The sequence below is a fragment of the Rhinopithecus roxellana genome, chromosome 1 (genome assembly GCF_007565055.1).
Source record: "Rhinopithecus roxellana isolate Shanxi Qingling chromosome 1, ASM756505v1, whole genome shotgun sequence".
Taxonomy (NCBI): Eukaryota; Metazoa; Chordata; class Mammalia; order Primates; family Cercopithecidae; genus Rhinopithecus; species Rhinopithecus roxellana.
The window spans coordinates 50,205,440-50,226,632 of NC_044549.1; the positions used below are offsets into that span (position 1 = coordinate 50,205,440).

The following is a 21,193-nucleotide window of genomic DNA, read 5'->3' on the forward strand; positions in this document are numbered from 1 at the left end:
GGATGCTCTGAGCTGCCTGCTGTTCCCAAATGAGCCACTCCAGTGAAGATGCTGAGTAACTCCACTTGGTGTGACTGTAAACTCGAACGGCCTCATCCCGGATCTTTAGCATTGTTAGGAAACCCCTCCACTGCCTCCTCCAGGGCTCCTGTGTGACTCAGGGAGGACAAGGAGGCTCTAAACATGCATGAGATTAAATTCCTGCCAACCTGGTGAATGGGAACAGAGCAAGATTTGTTTCATTTAGAAAAACAAAGCTGTGGCTATGTTTGGGAAGGGTACTAGAATGGGTGGGTGGTTGTAATTGTTCTTTTTTGTTTGTTTACTACAAGAATTGTACTAAGATATAAAGAAATATTATACAATGCACCTTTGTGTTGTAGAGTAAATTCACAGCCAGAGCTTTAACAAGTCCATTTCTAATTTGCCTCTGTGCCTTGTCTGGGCATATGTGGCCCCACAAGTGTATTGCTTGGCAGATGGAACTTGAGCCATGCACAACCTTTACAACTGTTCACAGCAACCCTGCCATAATACCCCTGATAGCAGAATACCAAAATATACTTTCCAGTAAACTGTAAACATGTGCTAATTCTGGTTCTAAACAAGAATTTTATCAATAAGGTATGGATTAATAGTGAGGAGGCCTTGGACCCACATACACATAAATGTCTCTGGAAAGGTTTGCCATTTGGGTCAGTTCTCAGCCTCTCAGGTGGGCTCTGGTGGGCTGAGTATCCTCCACTAAGAACAAGGGCAGGGACTCATTTGTCTTTGAATGGACACAGCGGTAGCTGGGCACTCAAGGGAGTATCTACTCCTTACTTAATCTCTGGGCCTGAAAATTTCCAGAGGCTTGGCCAAACCACAGTCAGCCCAAACTGGGGAACACACTGAGGAAGTGAGTTTGGAGGAGAGGCCAAGGCTTCCTGCACCACGCTCGCTCCCAGGACAGGGAGGTGGAGGCACAGGACAGGGAGGGGTACGCACGCTTCCTTGCAGTGGCCAGGCTGCTCCTTTGCTGAGCCATAGACCACTGCTTGTAGGTATTGGCCAGGATGTCCATGGTGATGGTGTTGTGCTTCCCAAGAGAGCTGAGGTAGATCACTATATCCTCCATCTCCTGGTTCTTCAGAGGGACTCCGACCTGAGGAGACAGAGGCCTTGAGACTAGCAAGCTCCCATCTAAACATCCTGCCCTGATGGCCAAGTCCTTACCAGCCTCCTCAGATCCCCATCCTGCTTCCACTTTCATCCTCAACCACTCACTACTATACCCAAGGTCCCTGCTGCAGGAGCTCAGAGCCCTTTCCTGGTCCTTTCTTACCTTTGCCTTTGCTCAGGCAGTTCCTCTTCTCTGCCTGAAAAAACTCCTATCCCTCCTTCAAAGTCCAGTCCAGATGTCACCATCTTTATAGAGTGGGTTACTTCTTCCTCTAGGGTCCTACCCCACTTCCTACCAGTCTCAATGGCAGCATCTACCATCTTGGATATGAAGCATGATTTCACATATGGATCATCCCTGTCCACAAGTAACACATAAATCTCCCTTAATTCCTGGAAAATGGGATCAAGAATACTATACACCTCACTCTTTTAAGGACAATGAGCAACTCTGGAAGTGTATAATGCTTGCCAGCAACATTGGATATTCAAGAAGAAAAGTTGTAAAGGAAATATGATTTTGTTCTTCAGTTTCTTTAGACAATAGTCATTGTTCACTGAACTTTACTCAAATTCCTGGCCTCAAGTGATCCTCCTGCCTCGGCCTCCCAAAGTGCTAGGTAAACAGGCGTGAGCCACTGCGCCTAGCCTTGAACGTTCCTTAAGTAAGATCAGAACTCTCCTGGTGCTGGCTGGGCGTGGTGGCTCATGCTTGTAAACCCAGCACTTTAGGAGGCCAAGGCAGGTGGAATGCCTGAGGTCAGGAGTTCGAGATCAGACTGGCCAGCATAGTGAAGCCCCATCTCTACTGAAAACACAAAATTAGCCAGGCATGGTGGCATATACCTATAATCCCAGTACCTGGGAGGCTGAGGCAGGAGAATCCCTTGAACCAGGGAGAGGGAGTTTGCAGTGACCCAAGACTGCACCATTGCACTCCAGCCTGGACGACAAGAATGAAGCTCCGTCTCAAAAAAACAAAAAAAAAAAGAACTCTCCTAGTGTTAAAGAATGTAATTATTGGCCGGGCATGGTGGCTCAAGCCTGTAATCCCAACACTTTGGGAGGCCGAGATGGGTGGATCACGAGGTCAGGAGATCGAGACCATCCTGGCTAACACAGTGAAACCCCATCTCTACTAAAAAAATACAAAAAACTAGCCGGGCGAGGTGGCGGGTGCCTGTAGTCCCAGCTACTCGGGAGGCTGAGGCAGGAGAATGGCATAAACCCGGGAGGCGGAGCTTGCAGTGAGCTGAGATCCGGCCACTGCACTCTAGCCTGGGCGACAGAGCGAGACTCCGTCTCAAAAAAAAAAAAAAAAAAAAAAAAAAAAAAAAAAAAAAAGAATGTAATTATTTAACCTTTGGGTTATGGAGATTAAAGACCATTATCTTTAAATGCTTTGAAATGTTGTTAAGATAATTACATGTCATAAAACATGTGTGAGAAAACTGATAATAATTTAAAGCCACAAAAGACATCACAGTCAACTTCCTAAAGTTGTTTAAGGTATTTGTTGTTGTTTGGATTTCTTTTAAGTCAGGATCTTGCTCTGTCACCCAGTCTGGAGTGTAGTGGTGTGATCATAGCTTACTGCAGCCTCTAACTCCTGTGCTCAAGTGATCCTCCCATCTGACCCTCCCATGTAGCTGGGACTACAGGTGTGTGCCACCACACTGGGTTAAGCTTTTTAATTTTTTGTAGAGATGGGGGTTTCACTGTGTTACTTAGGCTGATCTCAAGCTCTTGGCCTCGAGCAATCTTTTGACTTTGGCCTTCCAAAGTGTTGGGGGATTACACGCATGAGCCATCATGCCAGGGTAAAGTATCTTGCATTCAAAATATATAAAAACTTAATTCATCTAGGTAATTTTTCTGTAAAAAGTCAGATAGGGCCAGGCGTAGTGGCTCACACCTGTAATTCCAGCACTTTGGGAGGCTGAGGCAGGTGGATCACAAGGTCAAGAGATCAAGACAATCCTGGCCAACATGGTGAAACTCCTCTACTAAAAATACAAAAATTAGCTGGGCGTGGTGGCGCATGCCTATAGTCCCAGCTACTTGGGAGTCTGAGGCAGGAAAACCGCCTGAACCCAGGAGGCAGAGGTTGCAGTAAGCCAAGATCGCGCCACTGCACTCCAGCCTAGTGACAGAGTGAGACTGTGTCTCAAAAAACAAACAAACAAACAACTCAGTAAATATTTTAGGTTTGGCTAGCTATACAGTGTGTCATACTGTTCAGCTGTGCCATTGTAGCATGAAAGCAGCCACAGACAATTCAAGGATGAATGAGTGTGACTGTGTTCCAATAAAACTTTATTTAAAAAAACAGGAAGCAGGCTGGACTTGTCTCGTGAGCCACAGTTTGCAGACCTCTGCTAGGCCGATAAAACTTTCCATGATGATGGAAATGTTCCACATCTGTGCAGTCCAGTAGAGGAGCCACTTGCCACATGTGACTACTGAGCACTCAAAATGTGTGGCTGGTGTGATAGACAGACTGGATTTTTAAATTTATAATTGATTTACATTAATAAATAGCCAGTGAAAGTAAAAGTGTGGTCCATGAACCAGTACTACAGGCAACACCAGGAGCTCATTAGAAATACAGCATCTTTTGATGACCCACAGATGTACTGGGTCAGAAGCTGCATTTCGACACGACTCCCATGTAATTTATATGCCAGTAACAGTTGGAGACACTCTACCAGCTTTCTCTGATCTCAGTTTTGGGGTCTGCTGTGCAAGACAGGGATTCCCCAAGGTAGCTGGCTGGTTATGAGGTTGACTCTGCAGACTTTCCACTCAGGTGGGGGCTTTCAAGTTCAGACGGGTGTGGGGAGCAGATTTTAAGGATCTGATTTGGCCACAAGTTAATCCATATTTTCCAATCTAGCTTTATAAGTAATAAGGCAGACAGTTTGCACTCCTTGTGTCTACTTCTCAGTTGAACCAGAACCCAGCGGGGGGCAGCAAAGAGGGAGTACATGGACATCCTGCCCACTTGGGCCCATCCAGAGAAAGCAGGTGGCACTTACTGCCTTTACAGCCGTGATGAACTTCTCCCTGGTGATTCTCTGGTTCTCACCCTGGCCCACCTTGTGAAATATCTCCAGGATCTTGATCTTGCGGCTATGCAGGTAGGAGTACATGACTGACAGGGCAGGGGGCTTGGGCAGCTGGAGCTGGGGCACCATCTGGCGGGAGAGCCGGGGGGCTTTTTTCTGGAAGAGGTGAGAGGGTAGGGCAGAGGAGAGAGTTCAAGGGAGACAGGCCAGTGGGATGCAGTCACCAGAGTTAGGGAGTAAGGAGAGGCCGAGCAACTCTAAATAGCAGGATAGAGTACAAAGGGCACTGGATTCAGGGCAACTGTGTTTGGCCACAAAATGCCTGGGAGACTTTGCTTCTCTGAGCCTTGGTTTTCTCATCTGAAAAACACAAGGCTTGGAAAATATAGGAACTAAAATTTCATTCTTATCTACATCTCTCCTGTCAAACCAGGCAGTATCTGTAATCCCATTGGTCTGGTCTCTCAGTGCACCAAAACCTATACCCTTCCCTGGAACCAGGTGGAGATCCCCCACCCCCTCCCCCAGCCTTTGCATCTGCTATAGGCCTCTTGCCTGGAAAATTTTTCTCTCTTTCTCTATCTGTCCAGATACTCCTCCTCCTCCAATTCCAGGTGAAAGGGCATATTTTGTAATGATGATAATCTTCTACCTTGGTGCAGCACTGGACAGTTTACAAAGGGCCTTCCTATTCCCTAGGGTATTGTTCCTCTGTGCTCCTCCTGGGGTGCTTACTATAATAGAGACCCACTTCTATTAATGGCCTGTAGCAAACTGTAAAGCCATTAATCCGATGTGTCTGCCTCCCCCACTAACATGTGAACACCTTGTGCTATGGCTTAATGTTTGTCCCCTCCAAAACACATGTTTAAACTTAACGTGAATTTTGTTAAGCCACTTGGCACATGTGACTATTGAGCACTCCAAATGTGGCTGGTGTGATTGAGGGACTGGATTTTTAAATTTATAATTAATTTACATTATTAAATAGCTAGTGAAAGTAAAAGTGTGGTCCATGGACCAGTACCACAGACATCACCAGAAGCTCTTAGAAATGCAGCATCTGTTGATAACCGCAGATGGGCCGGGTCAGAAGTAACTTAATACCATTATTAACATAATGGTCTTAAGAGGTGGGGCCTTGGCCGGGAGCGGTGGCTCAAGCCTGTAATCCCAGCACTTTGGGAGGCCAAGGCGGGCGGATCACGAAGTCAGGAGATCGAGACCATCCTGGCTAACACGGTGAAACCCCGTCTCTACTAAAATAAATACAAAAAACTAGCCAGGCGTGGTGGCGGGTGCCTGTAGTCCCAGCTACTCGGGAGGCTGAGGCAGGAGAAAGGTGTCAACCCGGGAGGTGGAGCTTGCAGTGAGCCGAGATCACACCACTGCACTCCAGCCTGGGCGACAGAGCAACACTCCTTCTCAAAAAAAAAAGAAAAAAGGGGGGCGGAGCAAGATGGCCGAATAGGAACAGCTCCAGTCTCCAACTCCCAGCGCAAGCGACACAGAAGACCGGTGATTTCTGCATTTTCAACTGAGGTACTGGGGTCGTCTCACTGGGGAGTGCCGGACAATTGGTGCTAGTCAGCTGCTGCAGCCCGACCAGCGAGAGCTGAAGCACGGCAAGGCATTGCCTCACCTGGGAAGTGCAAGGGGGAAGGGAATCCCTTTTCCTAGCCAGGGGAACTGAGACACACAACACCTGGAAAATCGGGTAATTCCCACCCCAATACTGTGCTTTAAGCAAACGGGCACACCAGGAGATTATACCCACACCTGGCTGGGAGGGTCCCACGGCCACGGAGCCTCCCTCATTGCTAGCACAGCAGTCTGCGATCTAACCGCAAGGCAGCAGCGAGGCTGGGGGAGGGGCGCCCGCCATTGCTGAGGCTTAAGTAGGTAAACAAAGCCGCTGGGAAGCTCGAACTGGGTGGAGCTCACAGCAGCTCAAGGAAACCTGCCTGTCTCTGTAGACTCCACCTCTGGGGACTGGGCACAGCTAAACAACAAAAGGGGAAGCAGCAGAGGCCTGTGCAGATGCGAACGACTCTGTCTGACAGCTTTGAAGAGAGCAGTGGATCTCCCAACATGGAGGTTGAGATCTGAGAACAGACAGACTGCCTGCTCAAGTGGGTCCCTGACCCCTGAGTAGCCTAACTGGGAGACATCCCCCACTAGGGGCAGTCTGACACCCCGCACCTCACAGGGTGGAGTACACCCCTGAGAGGAAGCTTCCAAAGTAAGAATCAGACAGGTACACTCGCTGTTCAGCAATATTCTATCTTCTGCAACCTCTGCTGCCGATACCCAGGCAAACAGGGTCTGGAGTGGACCTCAAGCAATCTCCAACAGACCTACAGCTGAGGGTCCTGACTATTAGAAGGAAAACTATCAAACAGGAAGGACACCTATACCAAAACCCCATCAGTACGTCACCATCATCAAAGACCAGAGGCAGATAAAACCACAAAGATGGGGAAGAAGCAGGGCAGAAAAGCTGGAAATTCAAAAAATAAGAGCGCATCTCCCCCTGCAAAGGAGCGCAGCTCATCGCCAGCAACAGATCAAAGCTGGTCAGAGAATGACTTTGACGAAATGAGAGAAGAAGGCTTCAGTCCATCAAACTTCTCAGAGCTAAAGGAGGAATTACGTACCCAGCGCAAAGAAACTAAAAATCTTGAAAAAAGAGTGGAAGAATTGATAGCTAGAATAATTAATGCAGAGAAGGTCATAAATGAAATGACAGAGATGAAAACCATGACACGAGAAATACGTGACAAATCCACAAGCTTCAGTAACCGACTCGATCAACTGGAAGAAAGAGTATCAGCGATTGAGGATCAAATGAATGAAATGAAGCGAGAAGAGAAACCAAAAGAAAAAAGAAGAAAAAGAAATGAACAAAGCCTGCAAGAAGTATGGGATTATGTAAAAAGACCAAATCTACGTCTGATTGGGGTGCCTGAAAGTGAGGGGGAAAATGGAACCAAGTTGGATATCTTCAGGATATCATCCAGGAGAACTTCCCCAACCTAGTAGGGCAGGCCAACATTCAAATTCAGGAAATACAGAGAACGCCACAAAGATACTCCTTGAGAAGAGCAACTCCAAGACACATAATTGCCAGATTCACCAAAGTTGAAATGAAGGAAAAAATCTTAAGGGCAGCCAGAGAGAAAGGTTGGGTTACCCACAAAGGGAAGCCCATCAGACTAACAGCAGACCTCTCGGCAGAAACTCTACAAGCCAGAAGAGAGTGGGGGCCAATATTCAACGTTCTTAAAGAAAAGAATTTTAAACCCAGAATTTCATATCCAGCCAAACTAAGTTTCATAAGTGAAGGAGAAATAAAATTCTTCACAGATAAGCAAATGCTTAGAGATTTTGTCACCACCAGGCCTGCCTTACAAGAGACCCTGAAGGAAGCCCTAAACATGGAAAGGAACAACCGGTACCAGCCATTGCAAAAACATGCCAAAATGTAAAGACCATCGAGGCTAGGAAGAAACTGCATCAACTAACGAGCAAAATAACCAGTTAATATCATAATGGCAGGATCAAGTTCACACATAACAATATTAACCTTAAATGTTAATGGACTAAATGCTCCAATTAAAGACACAGACTGGCAAACTGGATAAAGAGTCAAGACCCATCAGTCTGCTGTATTCAGGAGACCCATCTAACATGCAGAGACATACATAGGCTCAAAATAAAGGGATGAAGGAAGATCTACCAAGCAAATGGAGAATAAAAAAAAGCAGGGGTTGCAATCCTAGTCTCTGATAAAATAGACTTTAAACCATCAAAGATCAAAAGAGACAAAGAAGGCCATTACATAATGGTAAAGGGATCAATTCAACAGGAAGAGCTAACTATCCTAAATATATATGCACCCAATACAGGAGCACCCAAATTCATAAAGCAAGTCCTTAGAGACTTACAAAGAGACTTAGATTCCCATACAATAATAATGGGAGACTTCAACACTCCACTGTCAACATTAGACAGATCAACGAGACAGAAAGTTAACAAGGATATCCAGGAATTGAACTCATCTCTGCACCAAGCGGACCTAATAGACATCTATAGAACTCTCCACCCCAAATCAACAGAATATACATTCTTCTCAGCACCACATCACACTTATTCCAAAATTGACCACATAATTGGAAGTAAAGCACTCCTCAGCAAATGTAAAAGAACAGAAATTATAACAAACTGTCTCTCAGACCACAGTGCAATCAAACTAGAACTCAGGACTAAGAAACTCAATCAAAACCACTCAACTACATGGAAACTGAACAACCTGCTCCTGAATGACTACTGGGTACATAACGAAATGAAGGCAGAAATAAAGATGTTCTTTGAAACCAATGAGAACAAAGATACAACATACCAGAATCTCTGGGACACATTTAAAGCAGTGTGTAGAGGGAAATTTATAGCACTAAATGCCCACAAGAGAAAGCTGGAAAGATCTAAAATTGACACTCTAACATCACAATTAAAAGAACTGGAGAAGCAAGAGCAAACACATTCAAAAGCTAGCAGAAGGCAAGAAATAACTAAGATCAGAGCAGAACTGAAGGAGATAGAGACACAAAAAACCCTCCAAAAAATCAATGAATCCAGGAGTTGGTTTTTTGAAAAAATCAACAAAATTGACAGACCGCTAGCAAGACTAATAAAGAAGAAAAGAGAGAAGAATCAAATAGACGCAATAAAAAATGATAAAGGGGATATCACCACGGACCCCACAGAAATACAAACTACCATCAGAGAATACTATAAACACCTCTACGCAAATCAACTAGAAAATCTAGAAGAAATGGATAATTTCCTGGACACTTACACTCTTCCAAGACTAAACCAGGAAGAAGTTGAATCCCTGAATAGACCAATAGCAGGCTCTGAAATTGAGGCAATAATTAATAGCCTACCAACCAAAAAGAGTCCAGGACCAGATGGATTCACAGCTGAATTCTACCAGAGGTAGAAGGAGGAGCTGGTACCATTCCTTCTGAAACTATTCCAATCAATTGAAAAAGAGGGAATCCTCCCTAACTCATTCTATGAGGCCAACATCATCCTGATACCAAAGCCTGGCAGAGACACAACAAAAAAAGAAAATTTTAGACCAATATCCCTGATGAACATCGATGCAAAAATCCTCAATAAAATACTGGCAAACCGGATTCAGCAGCACATCAAAAAGTTTATCCACCATGATCAAGTGGGCTTCATCCCTGGGATGCAAGGCTGGTTCAACATTCACAAATCAATAAACGTAATCCAGCATATAAACAGAACCAAAGACAAGAACCACATGATTATCTCAATAGATGCAGAAAAGGCTTTTGACAAAATTCAACAGCCCTTCATGCTAAAAACGCTCAATAAATTCGGTATTGATGGAACGTACCTCAAAATAATAAGAGCTATTTATGACAATCCCACAGCCAATATCATACTGAATGGGCAAAAACTGGAAAAATTCCCTTTGAAAACTGGCACAAAACAGGGATGCCCTCTCTCACCACTCCTATTCAACATAGTGTTGGAAGTTCTGGCTAGGGCAATCAGGCAAGAGAAGGAAATAAAGGGTATCCAGTTAGGAAAAGAAGAAGTCAAATTGTCCCTGTTTGCAGATGACATGATTGTATATTTAGAAAATCCCATCGTCTCAGCCCAAAATCTCCTTAAGCTGATAAGCAACTTCAGCAAAGTCTCAGGATACAAAATTCATGTGCAAAAATCACAAGCATTCTTATACACCAGTAACAGACAAACAGAGAGCCAAATCATGAATGAACTTCCATTCACAATTGCTTCAAAGAGAATAAAATACCTAGGAATCCAACTTACAAGGGATGTAAAGGACCTCTTCAAGGAGAACTACAAACCACTGCTCAGTGAAATAAAAGAGGACACTAACAAATGGAAGAACATACATGCTCATGGATAGGAAGAATCAATATTGTGAAAATGGCCATACTGCCCAAGGTTATTTATAGATTCAATGCCATCCCCATCAAGCTACCAATGAGTTTCTTCACAGAATTGGAAAAAACAGCTTTAAAGTTCATATGGAACCAAAAAAGAGCCCGCATTGCCAGGACAATCCTAAGTCATAAGAACAAAGCTGGAGGCATCACGCTACCTGACTTCAAACTATACTACAAGGCTACAGTAACCAAAACAGCATGGTACTGGTACCAAAACAGAGATATAGACCAATGGAACAGAACAGAGTCCTCAGAAATAATACCACACATCTACAGCCATCTGATCTTTGACAAACCTGAGAGAAACAAGAAATGGGGAAAGGATTCCCTATTTAATAAATGGTGCTGGGAAAATTGGCTAGCCATAAGTAGAAAGCTGAAACTGGATCCTTTCCTTAGTCCTTATACGAAAAGTAATTCAAGATGGATTAGAGACTTAAATGTTAGACCTAATACCATAAAAACCCTAGAAGAAAACCTAGGTAGTACCATTCAGGACATAGGCATGGGCAAGGACTTCATGTCTAAAACACCAAAAGCAACAGCAGCAAAAGCCAAAATTGACAAATGGGATCTAATTAAATTAAAGAGCTTCTGCACAGCAAAAGAAACTACCATCAGAGTGAACAGGCAACCTACAGAATGGGAGAAAATTTTTGCAATCTACTCATCTGACAAAGGGCTAATATCCAGAATCTACAAAGAACTCAAACAAATTTACAAGAAAAAAACAAACAACCCCATCAAAAAGTGGGCAAAGGATATGAACAGACATTTCTCAAAAGAAGACATTCATACAGCCAACAGACATATGAAAAAATGCTCATCATCACTGGCCATCAGAGAAATGCAAATCAAAACCACAATGAGATACCATCTCACACCAGTTAGAATGGCAATCATTAAAAAGTCAGGAAACAACAGGTGCTGGAGAGGATGTGGAGAAATAGGAACACTTTTACACTGTTGGTGGGATTGTAAACTAGTTCAACCATTATGGAAAACAGTATGGCGATTCCTCAAGGATCTAGAACTAGATGTACCATATGACCCAGCCATCCCACTACTGGGTATATACCCAAAGGATTATAAATCATGCTGCTATAAAGACACATGCACACGTATGTTTATTGCGGCACTATTCACAATAGCAAAGACTTGGAATCAACCCAAATGTCCATCTGTGACAGACTGGATTAAGAAAATGTGGCACATATACACCATGGAATATTATGCAGCCATAAAAAAGGATGTGTTTCCGTCCTTTGTAGGGACATGGATGCAGCTGGAAACCATCATTCTTAGCAAACTATCACAAGAACAGAAAACCAAACACCGCATGTTCTCGCTCATAGGTGGGAACTGAACAATGACATCACTTGGACTCGGGAAGGGGAACATCACACATCGGGGCCTATCATGGGGAGGGGGGAGGGGGGAGGGAATGCATTGGGAGTTATACCTGATATAAATGACGAATTGATGGGTGCTGACGAGTTGATAGGTGCAGCACACCAACATGGCACAAGTATACATATGTAACAAACCTGCACGTTATGCACATGTACCCTAGAACTTAAAGTATAATAAAAAAAATTAAAAAAAAAAAAAGAGAGGTTAACTCTAAAAAAAAAAAAAAAAAAAAAGAGGTGGGGCCTTTAAGAGGTGATTGGGTCATGAGGGGTCTGCTGTCATGAATCCATTAATTCATGTATGGATTAATGGATTAATGGGTTAAGGACTAATTGGTTATCATGGAAGTGGGTTCGTTATCATGAGTGGGATCTGCTAGAAAAGCCAGTTTGGCTCCCTCTCGCGTACCCCCTCACCCTGAGATGCCTTCCACCATGTTAGGATGCAGCACGAGGCCCTACCTAGAGGCTGGCCAGTCAAGCCTTCAGATGACTGTGGCCCAGGCCAATATCCTGACTGCAACCTCATGAGGACTTTCAGCCTCCAGGACTGTGAGCCAAAAAAATCTCTTTTCTTTATAAATTACCCAGTATCAGGTCTTCTGTGATAGCAAAAGAAGTCACGCTAAGACACCTTGAAAGCAAGACCATTTCTTATTTACAGTGTATCCCCATCTCCCACCTTTATACTGAACAAAGCCCAGGCCCTAGGAAGACAGGCAGTAATTATTTGCTGAAGGAATAAACGATCCTATGAATTAGGTATGAGGCACTACCTAATTCACAATAAGGAATCAGGCTCAGAGATGTGAAGGGTTTTCCCAATGCCACACAGCCGGTAAGCAGTACACCTGCATTTCTAACCCGTCTAGTTCTTATTCTTAGACCCTATGCTGCTGGCAGAAGAGGGTGTGTTAGACCCATGAAATTAGGATTTTGGCTATAGTAACAGCAAGGCCCTGAAGCTTCTGGGTCAACCAACCCAATGGACAACCGTGAGATTACAATAATAATACAGATGGAAAACATGTTTGAGTGCTCACTATGTGTCCAATAGCGTCCTAGGCACCTTATATAAATGAATCCATTTAGACATCATAGTGACTCCAGGAGGTAGGAACAATGGTTATCTCCATTTTATGGATGAGAAAACTGAGACCCAAATCATACAGCTAGGAAGTAGCAGAGCTATGTTTAAACCCAACTTATCTGACCTTTTATTCCAAGGAAATGTCACAGAGAGAGAAGGAGTTGGTAGCGCCCTTATCACTTACTATCACTGTATGTTTGGACAAATGTTGGCCTCACTGAGCTTCTATTTCCACATTTGTAAAAGGGGGATCCTCCTTTTCCTCCCAACCTCACAATCGTCATCCTCACAATAGCCCTGTGAGCACCTGCATGCTACATGGAACCCTCAGCAAACATGTGTCATGAACAAATGAATGAACACTGGGTATTTCACAAATACTCCATAAGATGGACTGTCAGGAATGATCCCTTCTGGGGTGATTTTAAGGTATGTCCACAAATTATTCTGCTTCTCTCATTTCTAAGATGGAGCCTTCTTTCCTTCTTGAGCATGGGCAGTACTCAGGGACTCACTTCTGACAAAGAGAATGTGGTGGAAGTGATAGTGTGAAACTTTTGAAACAGGCCTTCGGAAGCTAGGTCCTAAAGAGCATTGCAGCCTCTGTCTTGCTCTCTTTTTTGGACCTTTCACTCTGGGGGATGCCAGCAGCCATACTGTGAGGACACTCAAGCAGCCCTATGGAGAGGTCCATGTGGGGAGGAACTGAGGCCTCCTGCCAATAGCCACATGGGTGAGCCAGCTTGGAAGCAGATCCTTTTGCCCCAGTCAAGCCTTCAGATGACTGAGGCCCAGGCCAACATCCTGACTGCAACCTCATGAGGCACTCTGAGCCAGAGTGACCCAGCAAAGCTACTCTCCAATTCCTGACTCTAGAAACTGTGTGTGATCATAAATATTTGCTGCTTTCAGTCATTTGGGGGTGTTTGTTATGCAGCAATAGATAACTAGATAACTAATACACCTCCCTCTCAAGACTTCCGTTTGCTCCTCTGTGAAATGGGGTAAACTATCCCTATCCAGCCTAATCCAAGGGAATAAAATGATGATGCATCCCTAAACTCTTGGTTTGTTCATCTGGCAAATGGGGCTGCTCACCCTGGTGGTCCTGGTAGTTGCCTGGGAGGCATTTGGCTGGGCACTCTGCTCCTCGTGGATCATGTGTAAGACCTTGGCCTCTGAAGGCGTGATGCTGGGCTTGTTCTCCAGCCACCTCTTTACATCACCAAAGGACTCCAGCTCCTGCCGCAGCTTCGCCCTCCGGCTCAGCCAGGTCTTCCTGTCCTCTGGCTGCTCTTGGATATCTTTAGCTTCCAGAGCTTTGAAGCTGGGGATGGGCTTTGGGGGAGCCTGAGGTTGGGATGCAGGATTAATGGGCGTCTGATCTTCCTTGCGAGGCACCATGATGATTCGCCGGCGGGTCTGAGGCAGGCAGAAGTCCTTCTGCTTGAACTGCTTGAAGCAGTGGGCAATGACCAGTTCAGGATCAAAGACGGCGGCATTTTCATTGATGGAAGTCTTAGATGGGCAGAGTCCTTGGGGTAAGAGAGTTAAAAGGTGAGTTTCTTTCTGGAAGAGGATTAAAAGGAGCCAGGAAGGAAAAACACTTTTGCTCCAGGCTGGGCGTCGGGGCCCTGGATTCCAGGACAGGTTTTATCATTGTCTTGCTGTAATGATAAGGATAATTTCATCTAATGTGACCAGGCACTCCCAACAGCAGGCAGCAAGCTAAGGGCTCTATATGCTTTCTCTTATTTCATCTTCTCCACACCCAGCCCCCAACACTCCCATTGGCAATCAGAATGAACTTTTAAAGATGCCAGTCTGATCTTGTGTGATCATCTGAGGCAGCACAGTATTAAGAGCAGAGGCTTTGGGGCCAGAACGCTCTTCGGTCTGAGTCCTGGTCCTGCCACCTACTGGCTGCATGATCTTGAGCAAACCACTTAACTTCTCTGTCTCAACCTCTTCATTGGTAAAATGGGCATAATGATGGTAACCTATTTTATTGGATGGGAGTGATGTTAAAATCAGTCAATCTATTAGAGTTGCTTTGTATATAATATATCTGCTATTATTGGTATATACTCACCATTCACTCATTTTGAAGCCCTTCCATGACTTTTGATAGCCCTTAAAATGAAGTCCCGTGCCCCTCTTCTGTCAACCTGTCCCCCTAATCCCTTGCCTCTCTTTCCTTACTATGTCCTGGACACCTGGGCTTCTCTCTGTTGGCTGAGTGGTCCAAGCCTCATCCTGACTAGGGGTTGGTATGTGCTCCTCCCTCTAGCAGGAGTGCTCCCTCCCCATCCACACCCTGGGCACTCTTCCTCATCCTCCAGGCCACATCTTTGCATCACAACCTGCACTTTTCTTCAGACCACTTATCATGACTGGGTACATCAGGGGCTGAAAACTGGTGGCCCTCATGCTGAATGAGGGTTGAGGTCTTGTTTCGTTTAATACCTTGCTTGATATTTTTCAATCTGAGTTACTTTGGGCTGAGGCATTGCCCTCTCCAGCTTGCCACACACTCCCCTATTCCTTATTGTCTCACAGGTAGCTCATTTTCTTTGTTAAGTCCTCGGTTTGGGCAGCAATTTGCCTTTGAGACCCCCGGTGTAATTATTTGGTTGATGTTTATTTTTTCTAGTAGACTATGAGTTCCATGAAGACTACAACCCTATCTCTCTTGTTCCCGACTGGAGCCCTGACACCTCCACAGTGTCTACATATAATGGGAACTCAGTACATATTTGGTGAGTGACAAATGGACAGACCTACGATGCTGGTACTATGATTATGCCCATTTTGCAGATAAGGACATTGAGACCTAGAGAGGCTCAAGGTCACTCAGTTGATTAGTAGCAGAGCTGAGACATGAACTTCAGTTTGGCCCCAGAGCTCAGCTCTTAGCTGTTACTTGATATTACCCAGGCCTGTCACCCAATCCTTCTGAGTCTCAAGTATTTCACTCCTGAAATGGTATAAACTCTGCTCTATCTACCTCTTGAAGTTGTTATGAAGATCAAATGAGATAACAGTTTGAAAGTGTTCTAAAAAATCAGAAGGCACCAGGCATGGTAGCTTATACCTGTAATCCAAGCACTTTGGGAGGCTGAGGTGGGAGGATTACTTGAGCCCAGGAGTTCAAGACCAGCCTGGGCAACATAGTGAGACCTCATCTGTACAAAAAATTTAAAAACTAGCCGGGCATGGTGGTGCACGCCTGTAGTCGCAGCTCCTCAGGAGGCTAAGGCGGGAGGATCACTTAAGCCTGGGAGGTAAAGACTACAGTGAGCTGAGATGACCTCCATTGTACTCCAGCCTGGGCAACAGAGACCCTTTTTCAAAAAATAAAATATCAGAAGGGATATAACAATCTTATTGGAAATACTGTCAGTTATTTTCCTCCTAAAACCCAAACTCCCTTGCTTAAAACCTGTCTATGGCTCCCAACTGCCTCTAGAATAAAGTCCAAGCTCCTTAACCTGGCCCCATCTGGCCCTCTCGCCCCTGCCAGTCTCTCTGATTTCTCTGGCTCCTTCTGTCTTCCCTTGCATTTGTATCCAAACAGATCTGCTCCACCAACACATACACAAGCCATGCTGTTTCCTCCCCATAACACACTCTTCTCCCTCCCTGCTTTACTTGCTGATCCCTGACTCACCCTTTGAGACTCAGCTCAGGCATCCCGGCCCCTTGAAGCCCTCCCACTCCCCCTCTCATGGGTCCTCTGGGTCCCACAGCCCTCACACTTAGTTCCATCATAAGCATTTACCGTATTTTTCTGAAATGAAGATATTTTCTGCATCTTTCTTTCCCAACAGTCTATGAGTTTCTCAGTGACAAGGACTGTGTCTTAGTTCCCCTGTGTCCTCGGTGCCCAGCCTGGCCCAAAGTGGACATTCAGTACATTTGTTAAGTGTCTTTACAAGGCCCATGTGTTCCTTTCATAGTTAGCACATAATAAAAGTAAACATCATGGTATGGTTTCCATCTGTGTCCTTGCCCCAATTTCGTGTCAAATTATAATCCCCACTGTTGGAGGAGAGGCCTAGTGGGAGGTGATTGGATCAAAGGAGAAGACGTCCCCCTTGCTGTTCTCGTGAGAGTGAGTGCTCACAAGATCTGGTTGTTCGAAAGCATAGCACCTCCCCCTGCTCTCTCTTCCTCCTTCTTGGGTTGTGTAAGATGTGCCTGTCTTTGCCTTCCGCCATGATTGTTAAGTTTCCTGAGGCCTCCCCAGCCATGCTTCCTGTACAGCCTGAGGAATTGTGAGTCAATTAAACCTCATTTCTTTATAAATTACCTAGTCTCAGGTAGTTATTTATAGCAGTGCTAGAACAGACTATTACACATCAATAAGGATGGAAGTGAGCACTTCTAACAACACATGTATCATTACTTTGACCACAAGAAAGTCCATTCTCAAAAGGGGATGACTGAGAATGTCGTCACTCATCAAACCAGTATTTATTGAGAATCCCCCAGGGCTTGGTGCTGTACCAGGTGCAGATTAAACTAGGCTGAGCACCTACCATGGTTCACCTGATCCTGGTCCACCCAACAGAACAAGGTGGGGCACCCAGAGGGTAACAAGATGTTCTCCGTTGGGGGAGAAATGCTGATTGTGGAACCCGGGAGGGCATCAAGGAAGAAGTGTCTCTGATGTGGACCTTCAAGAATGGTCTGGCTTCATGGGGTGGAGGGGCAGGGATGGGGAAAGTTCAGGAGTGGGATTTGGGGATTTTTGGGTCACCAGTTCCACATGTTGGAAGCACACTGTGTGTAAAGGAGGAGGTTAGTGGGAAATAAGGTTGGCATCATCTCAAATGCCAGGCTAAGAGATTGAAACTTTACCCTGCAGACCACAGCAACACAAAACCTGCTCCCCACAGGTCTTGCTGCTCCCATTTGGGTCCTCCCTATACTCCCAATCCATGTTCTGCCCTCAGCTAGGAGAGCCTTACAAATGTAAATTCACAGTCTGTCCCTCCCCAATTTGAAACCATTCAATGGCTTCTTAGTGCTCTTTGAATAAATACCCGCCTCCTTCTGTGGCCTACAAAGCTGCCTTCACTGGCCCTGCTCCTCACTCTTCCCTTGTCACCTCCCAGACCCCACCCCCTCACTCACGTGGTTCCAGCTGCTATCCTCCTTTCTGTTGTCTGAGGTGCCTGGTTCTTTCCTGGCTCTGGGTTTTCAGTTTTTGCATTTGCTGTGCCCTCTGAAGAGCACTGCATTTCCCAGGGTTTTCCCTGGCTGAGTCCTTCTCCTCACGTAGTTCTAAACCTGCACCAGCCCCTGACCCCACTTTCCAAGGGTGCCTGCCAACCACACCCTCCTCAGGGAGCTTCATTCTAGTGCTCTTTGGAGTCCTGTGTCCATTGACAGAAAGGGAAGTGGGCTCTTATAATAAAAGAGGCTGTCATTATGTAGTTATGGGTAGAGACTATGTGACAATGTTCCTAGTAGATTGGTGGGGAAAGCTCTCATACGCCAACTAGTTCAATCACCTGCCCAGGTCAAGGATGCTTTCCTCAATGCCACTGGCAGACTTTGCCTCCGTTTAAATACCTCCAGTGATATGGAACTTTCTACTTAACATAGTGGACGCTAAACTCTGACTGCTAGAAAATACTTTCTTATATTGACCCAGAATTTGTTTCCCTGGACTTTCTACCCCTTGGTTCTAGTCCTCCCCATGGATGTCCCAGAAAACACATTTGTTCTCTCTTTTCTTGGACAGCCTATAGGTGTCTGGAAACAATTCCACTCTTTCTTGAAATTCTCCCTGCTCTTGGCTTGATTCAATCTCTTGCTATGTCCAATTCTACCTCTCTGGCTACCGTTTTTGGGCCCCTCTTTTCCTGTACTCTTTAAAGGTTGTTGCTTCCAGGCTTATACCCAAGCTTTCTTCTCTTTTCAAATAATCCCTTCCACTCTCATGTTTCTATGACCTTCTTTATGTTGGGGACATCCATACCAATATTTTTGACTTGGAATTAGCTCCAAGTTTATACCTGCAGTTGTTCCTAAAACATCTCCACTTGGATGGCTTACAGGGATCTTTTTTTATTATTTATTTTTAATTGAGACAGGGTCTTGCTCTGTTGCCCAAGCTGGAGTACAGTGGTTCAATCATAGCTCACTGCAGCCTTGAACTCCTCGGCTCAGATGATCCTCCCAGTTCAGCTTCCTGAGTAGCTGGGACTACAGGTGCATGCCATTAAGCCTGGCTAACTTTTTTTTTTTTTTTGGATATGGAGTCTCACTCTGTGGCCCAGGCTGGAGTGCAGTGGTGTGCTATCGGCTCACTGCAAGCTTCCCCTCCCCGGTTCACACCGTTCTCCTGTCTCAGCCTCCTGAGTAGCTAGGACTCCAGGTGCCTGCCACCACGCCTGGCTAATTTTTTGTATTTTTAGTAGAGATGGGGTTTCACCGTGTTAGCCAGGATGGTCTCAATCTCCTGACCTCGTGATCCACCTGCCTTGGCCTCCCAAAGTGCTGGGATTACAGGCATGAGCCACCACATCAGGCCTGGCTAACTTTTAAAAATGATTTTGGCCGGGCGTGGTGGCTCAAGCCTGTAATCCCAGCACTTTGGGAGGCCGAGATGGGCAGATCACGAGGTCAGGAGATCAACACCATCCTGGTTAACATGGTGAAACCCCGTCTCTACTAAAAAATACAAAAAAACTAGTTGGGCAAGGTGGCGGGTGCCTGTAGTCCCAGCTACTCGGGAGGCTGAGGCATGAGAATGGCGTAAAAAAACCCGGGAGGCAGAGCTTGCAGTGAGCTGAGATCCGGCCACTGCACTCCAGCCTGGGTGACAGAGTGAGACTCCATCTCAAAAAAAAAAAAAAAAACAAAAAAAAAACATGATTTTGCAGAGATGGGATCTCACTATGTTGCCCAGGCTATTCTCAAACTTCTGGGCTCAAGCAATTCTCCTACCTCAGCTTTCCATAGTGCTGGGATTACAGGCAGGATATACTGTGTCCAGCCACTGACAACGATCTTAAACTCAACCAACCAAGACTGGATTTGTCTTCGTGCCCCTGCCCCCATTAACTGGGTCCTCTGAATACGTTCTCTATCTCTTTGGAAGACACCTCCATCTACCAGGTCCCCCAGCTGCCAACTTGAGCACCATCTTTATTTGCTCCTTCTATGTTTCTTGACCAACCAGTCCCCAAGTCCCTGTAGTTACCTCTAGCCTGGGCCTTCTCCCTCACCTCCTAGCATCTTTAACTTGAGCATTTGACCAGAGCCCTGACCTGTGTGCCTGGGAAAGGTGGTCAGCCTCTCCGGCTCACCCTGTTTCTCCACTGGGCATTAATGTGTTCACTGCTGGAGAAGGGGCATGGAGAAGACCTTCAGTCTTCAAGCTTTACAGCCCCAGCTCTCATCTCCCCACACCAACATTCTGAGTCTGCCAACTCAGTCTCAGGTCTTTTCTGACTGCTCCCATTCCTGTCCTGCCACTCCCAGTGGCCTCTCCATCTCCTGGCTTGCAGGATCTTTTATGATCTTCTGACCTCTCTCACTTCATTTCCAGAGACACCAGACTTCTTGGGCCATGCAGTTTCCTTGCTCGAAATGCTTTTCCTTCCGCTTTTGGCTTGGAGAACTCCCTTTTATTCTTTAAGCTCAAGTGTAAAGATATTTTCCAAAAGCTTGGAACTGTTGCTCCCCATCCCATACCCTCAGCACACCTTTTACTCATGGGTGTCATCCCTGGGCCCGGCATTCACCCCTTCTTATTCTGTAATTATCAATTTATCTCTGTCTTTTACCGATGAAGCTGCATTGCTTTGCCAAGAACTTGGTCCCCAGCACATTACTGCCAAAACCTTGAAGACTGACGTCTTCTCCATGCCTCCCCTCCAGTACTGAATACATTAATGTCCTGCAGAGAAACAGGGTGAGCTGGAGGGATCCCGTCATATGGGTCGGGCCTCTGGTTCCTCCAACTAGGCTCAGGTGGAAATTTCAGAAATGTACATGACCTGCCCCCGACTCCATGGCAACCCTTCACCCAGAGGGGTCGGCACAATGAGATCTGTGGCTGAGTTTTTGCCGTCACCCCACTTCCACGCACCCTTAGGGTGCTGAGCGCTCCCTGCAGACGCCACTTCCCGGGACTTACCCAGCAGCGACAAGAACAGACTGTGGTACGCTTCATAGTCGTCGTCCATGGTCGTGGTGCTGGGAGGAGGTGCTGAAGGGCGTATGTGAATGTGTGTAGATGTGGGCTTGCTTGCGTAGGGGTGCCGGGGTATCAGATAAACAGTAACTCCAAGTAGTGCGAAAGGCGCTCAGCTCGGACAGCCGGAGCAACCTGTTACCGTGGCTACCGACGCCCCGCGCCAATTGGCTGAGCGCTGCCACGTGCCAGGAGCGATCCCGCTCGGCCAAGCCCCTGCTGACCCCACCTCCTTT

The 21,193-nt window shown here is 45.9% G+C and overlaps 1 protein-coding gene across 7 annotated transcripts in view; it reads right to left on the minus strand.

The window, feature by feature from the left end:
* Window positions 1–21,117, minus strand: part of EFCAB12 (EF-hand calcium binding domain 12) — a 34,736-nt gene extending 13,619 nt beyond the window's left edge. For 6 of the 7 annotated variants that reach the window (XR_004056721.1, XR_004056843.1, XR_004056884.1 and 3 more), the window contains exons 1-4: window positions 20,901–21,117; window positions 13,844–14,280; window positions 4,203–4,388; window positions 991–1,147 (exon numbers count right to left, since the gene is read on the minus strand). Coding sequence is in view for 2 of the 7 variants with exons in the window: in XM_010381497.2 (XP_010379799.2) it covers window positions 991–1,147; window positions 4,203–4,388; window positions 13,844–14,280; window positions 20,901–20,949 (829 nt within the window). In the remaining 5 variants the exon portion in view is untranslated. The remainder of the gene's footprint in view (window positions 1–990; window positions 1,148–4,202; window positions 4,389–13,843; window positions 14,281–20,900) is intronic. The other variant, XM_030927990.1, reaches the window with a different exon arrangement.
* Window positions 21,118–21,193: the final 76 nt, after the last annotated feature.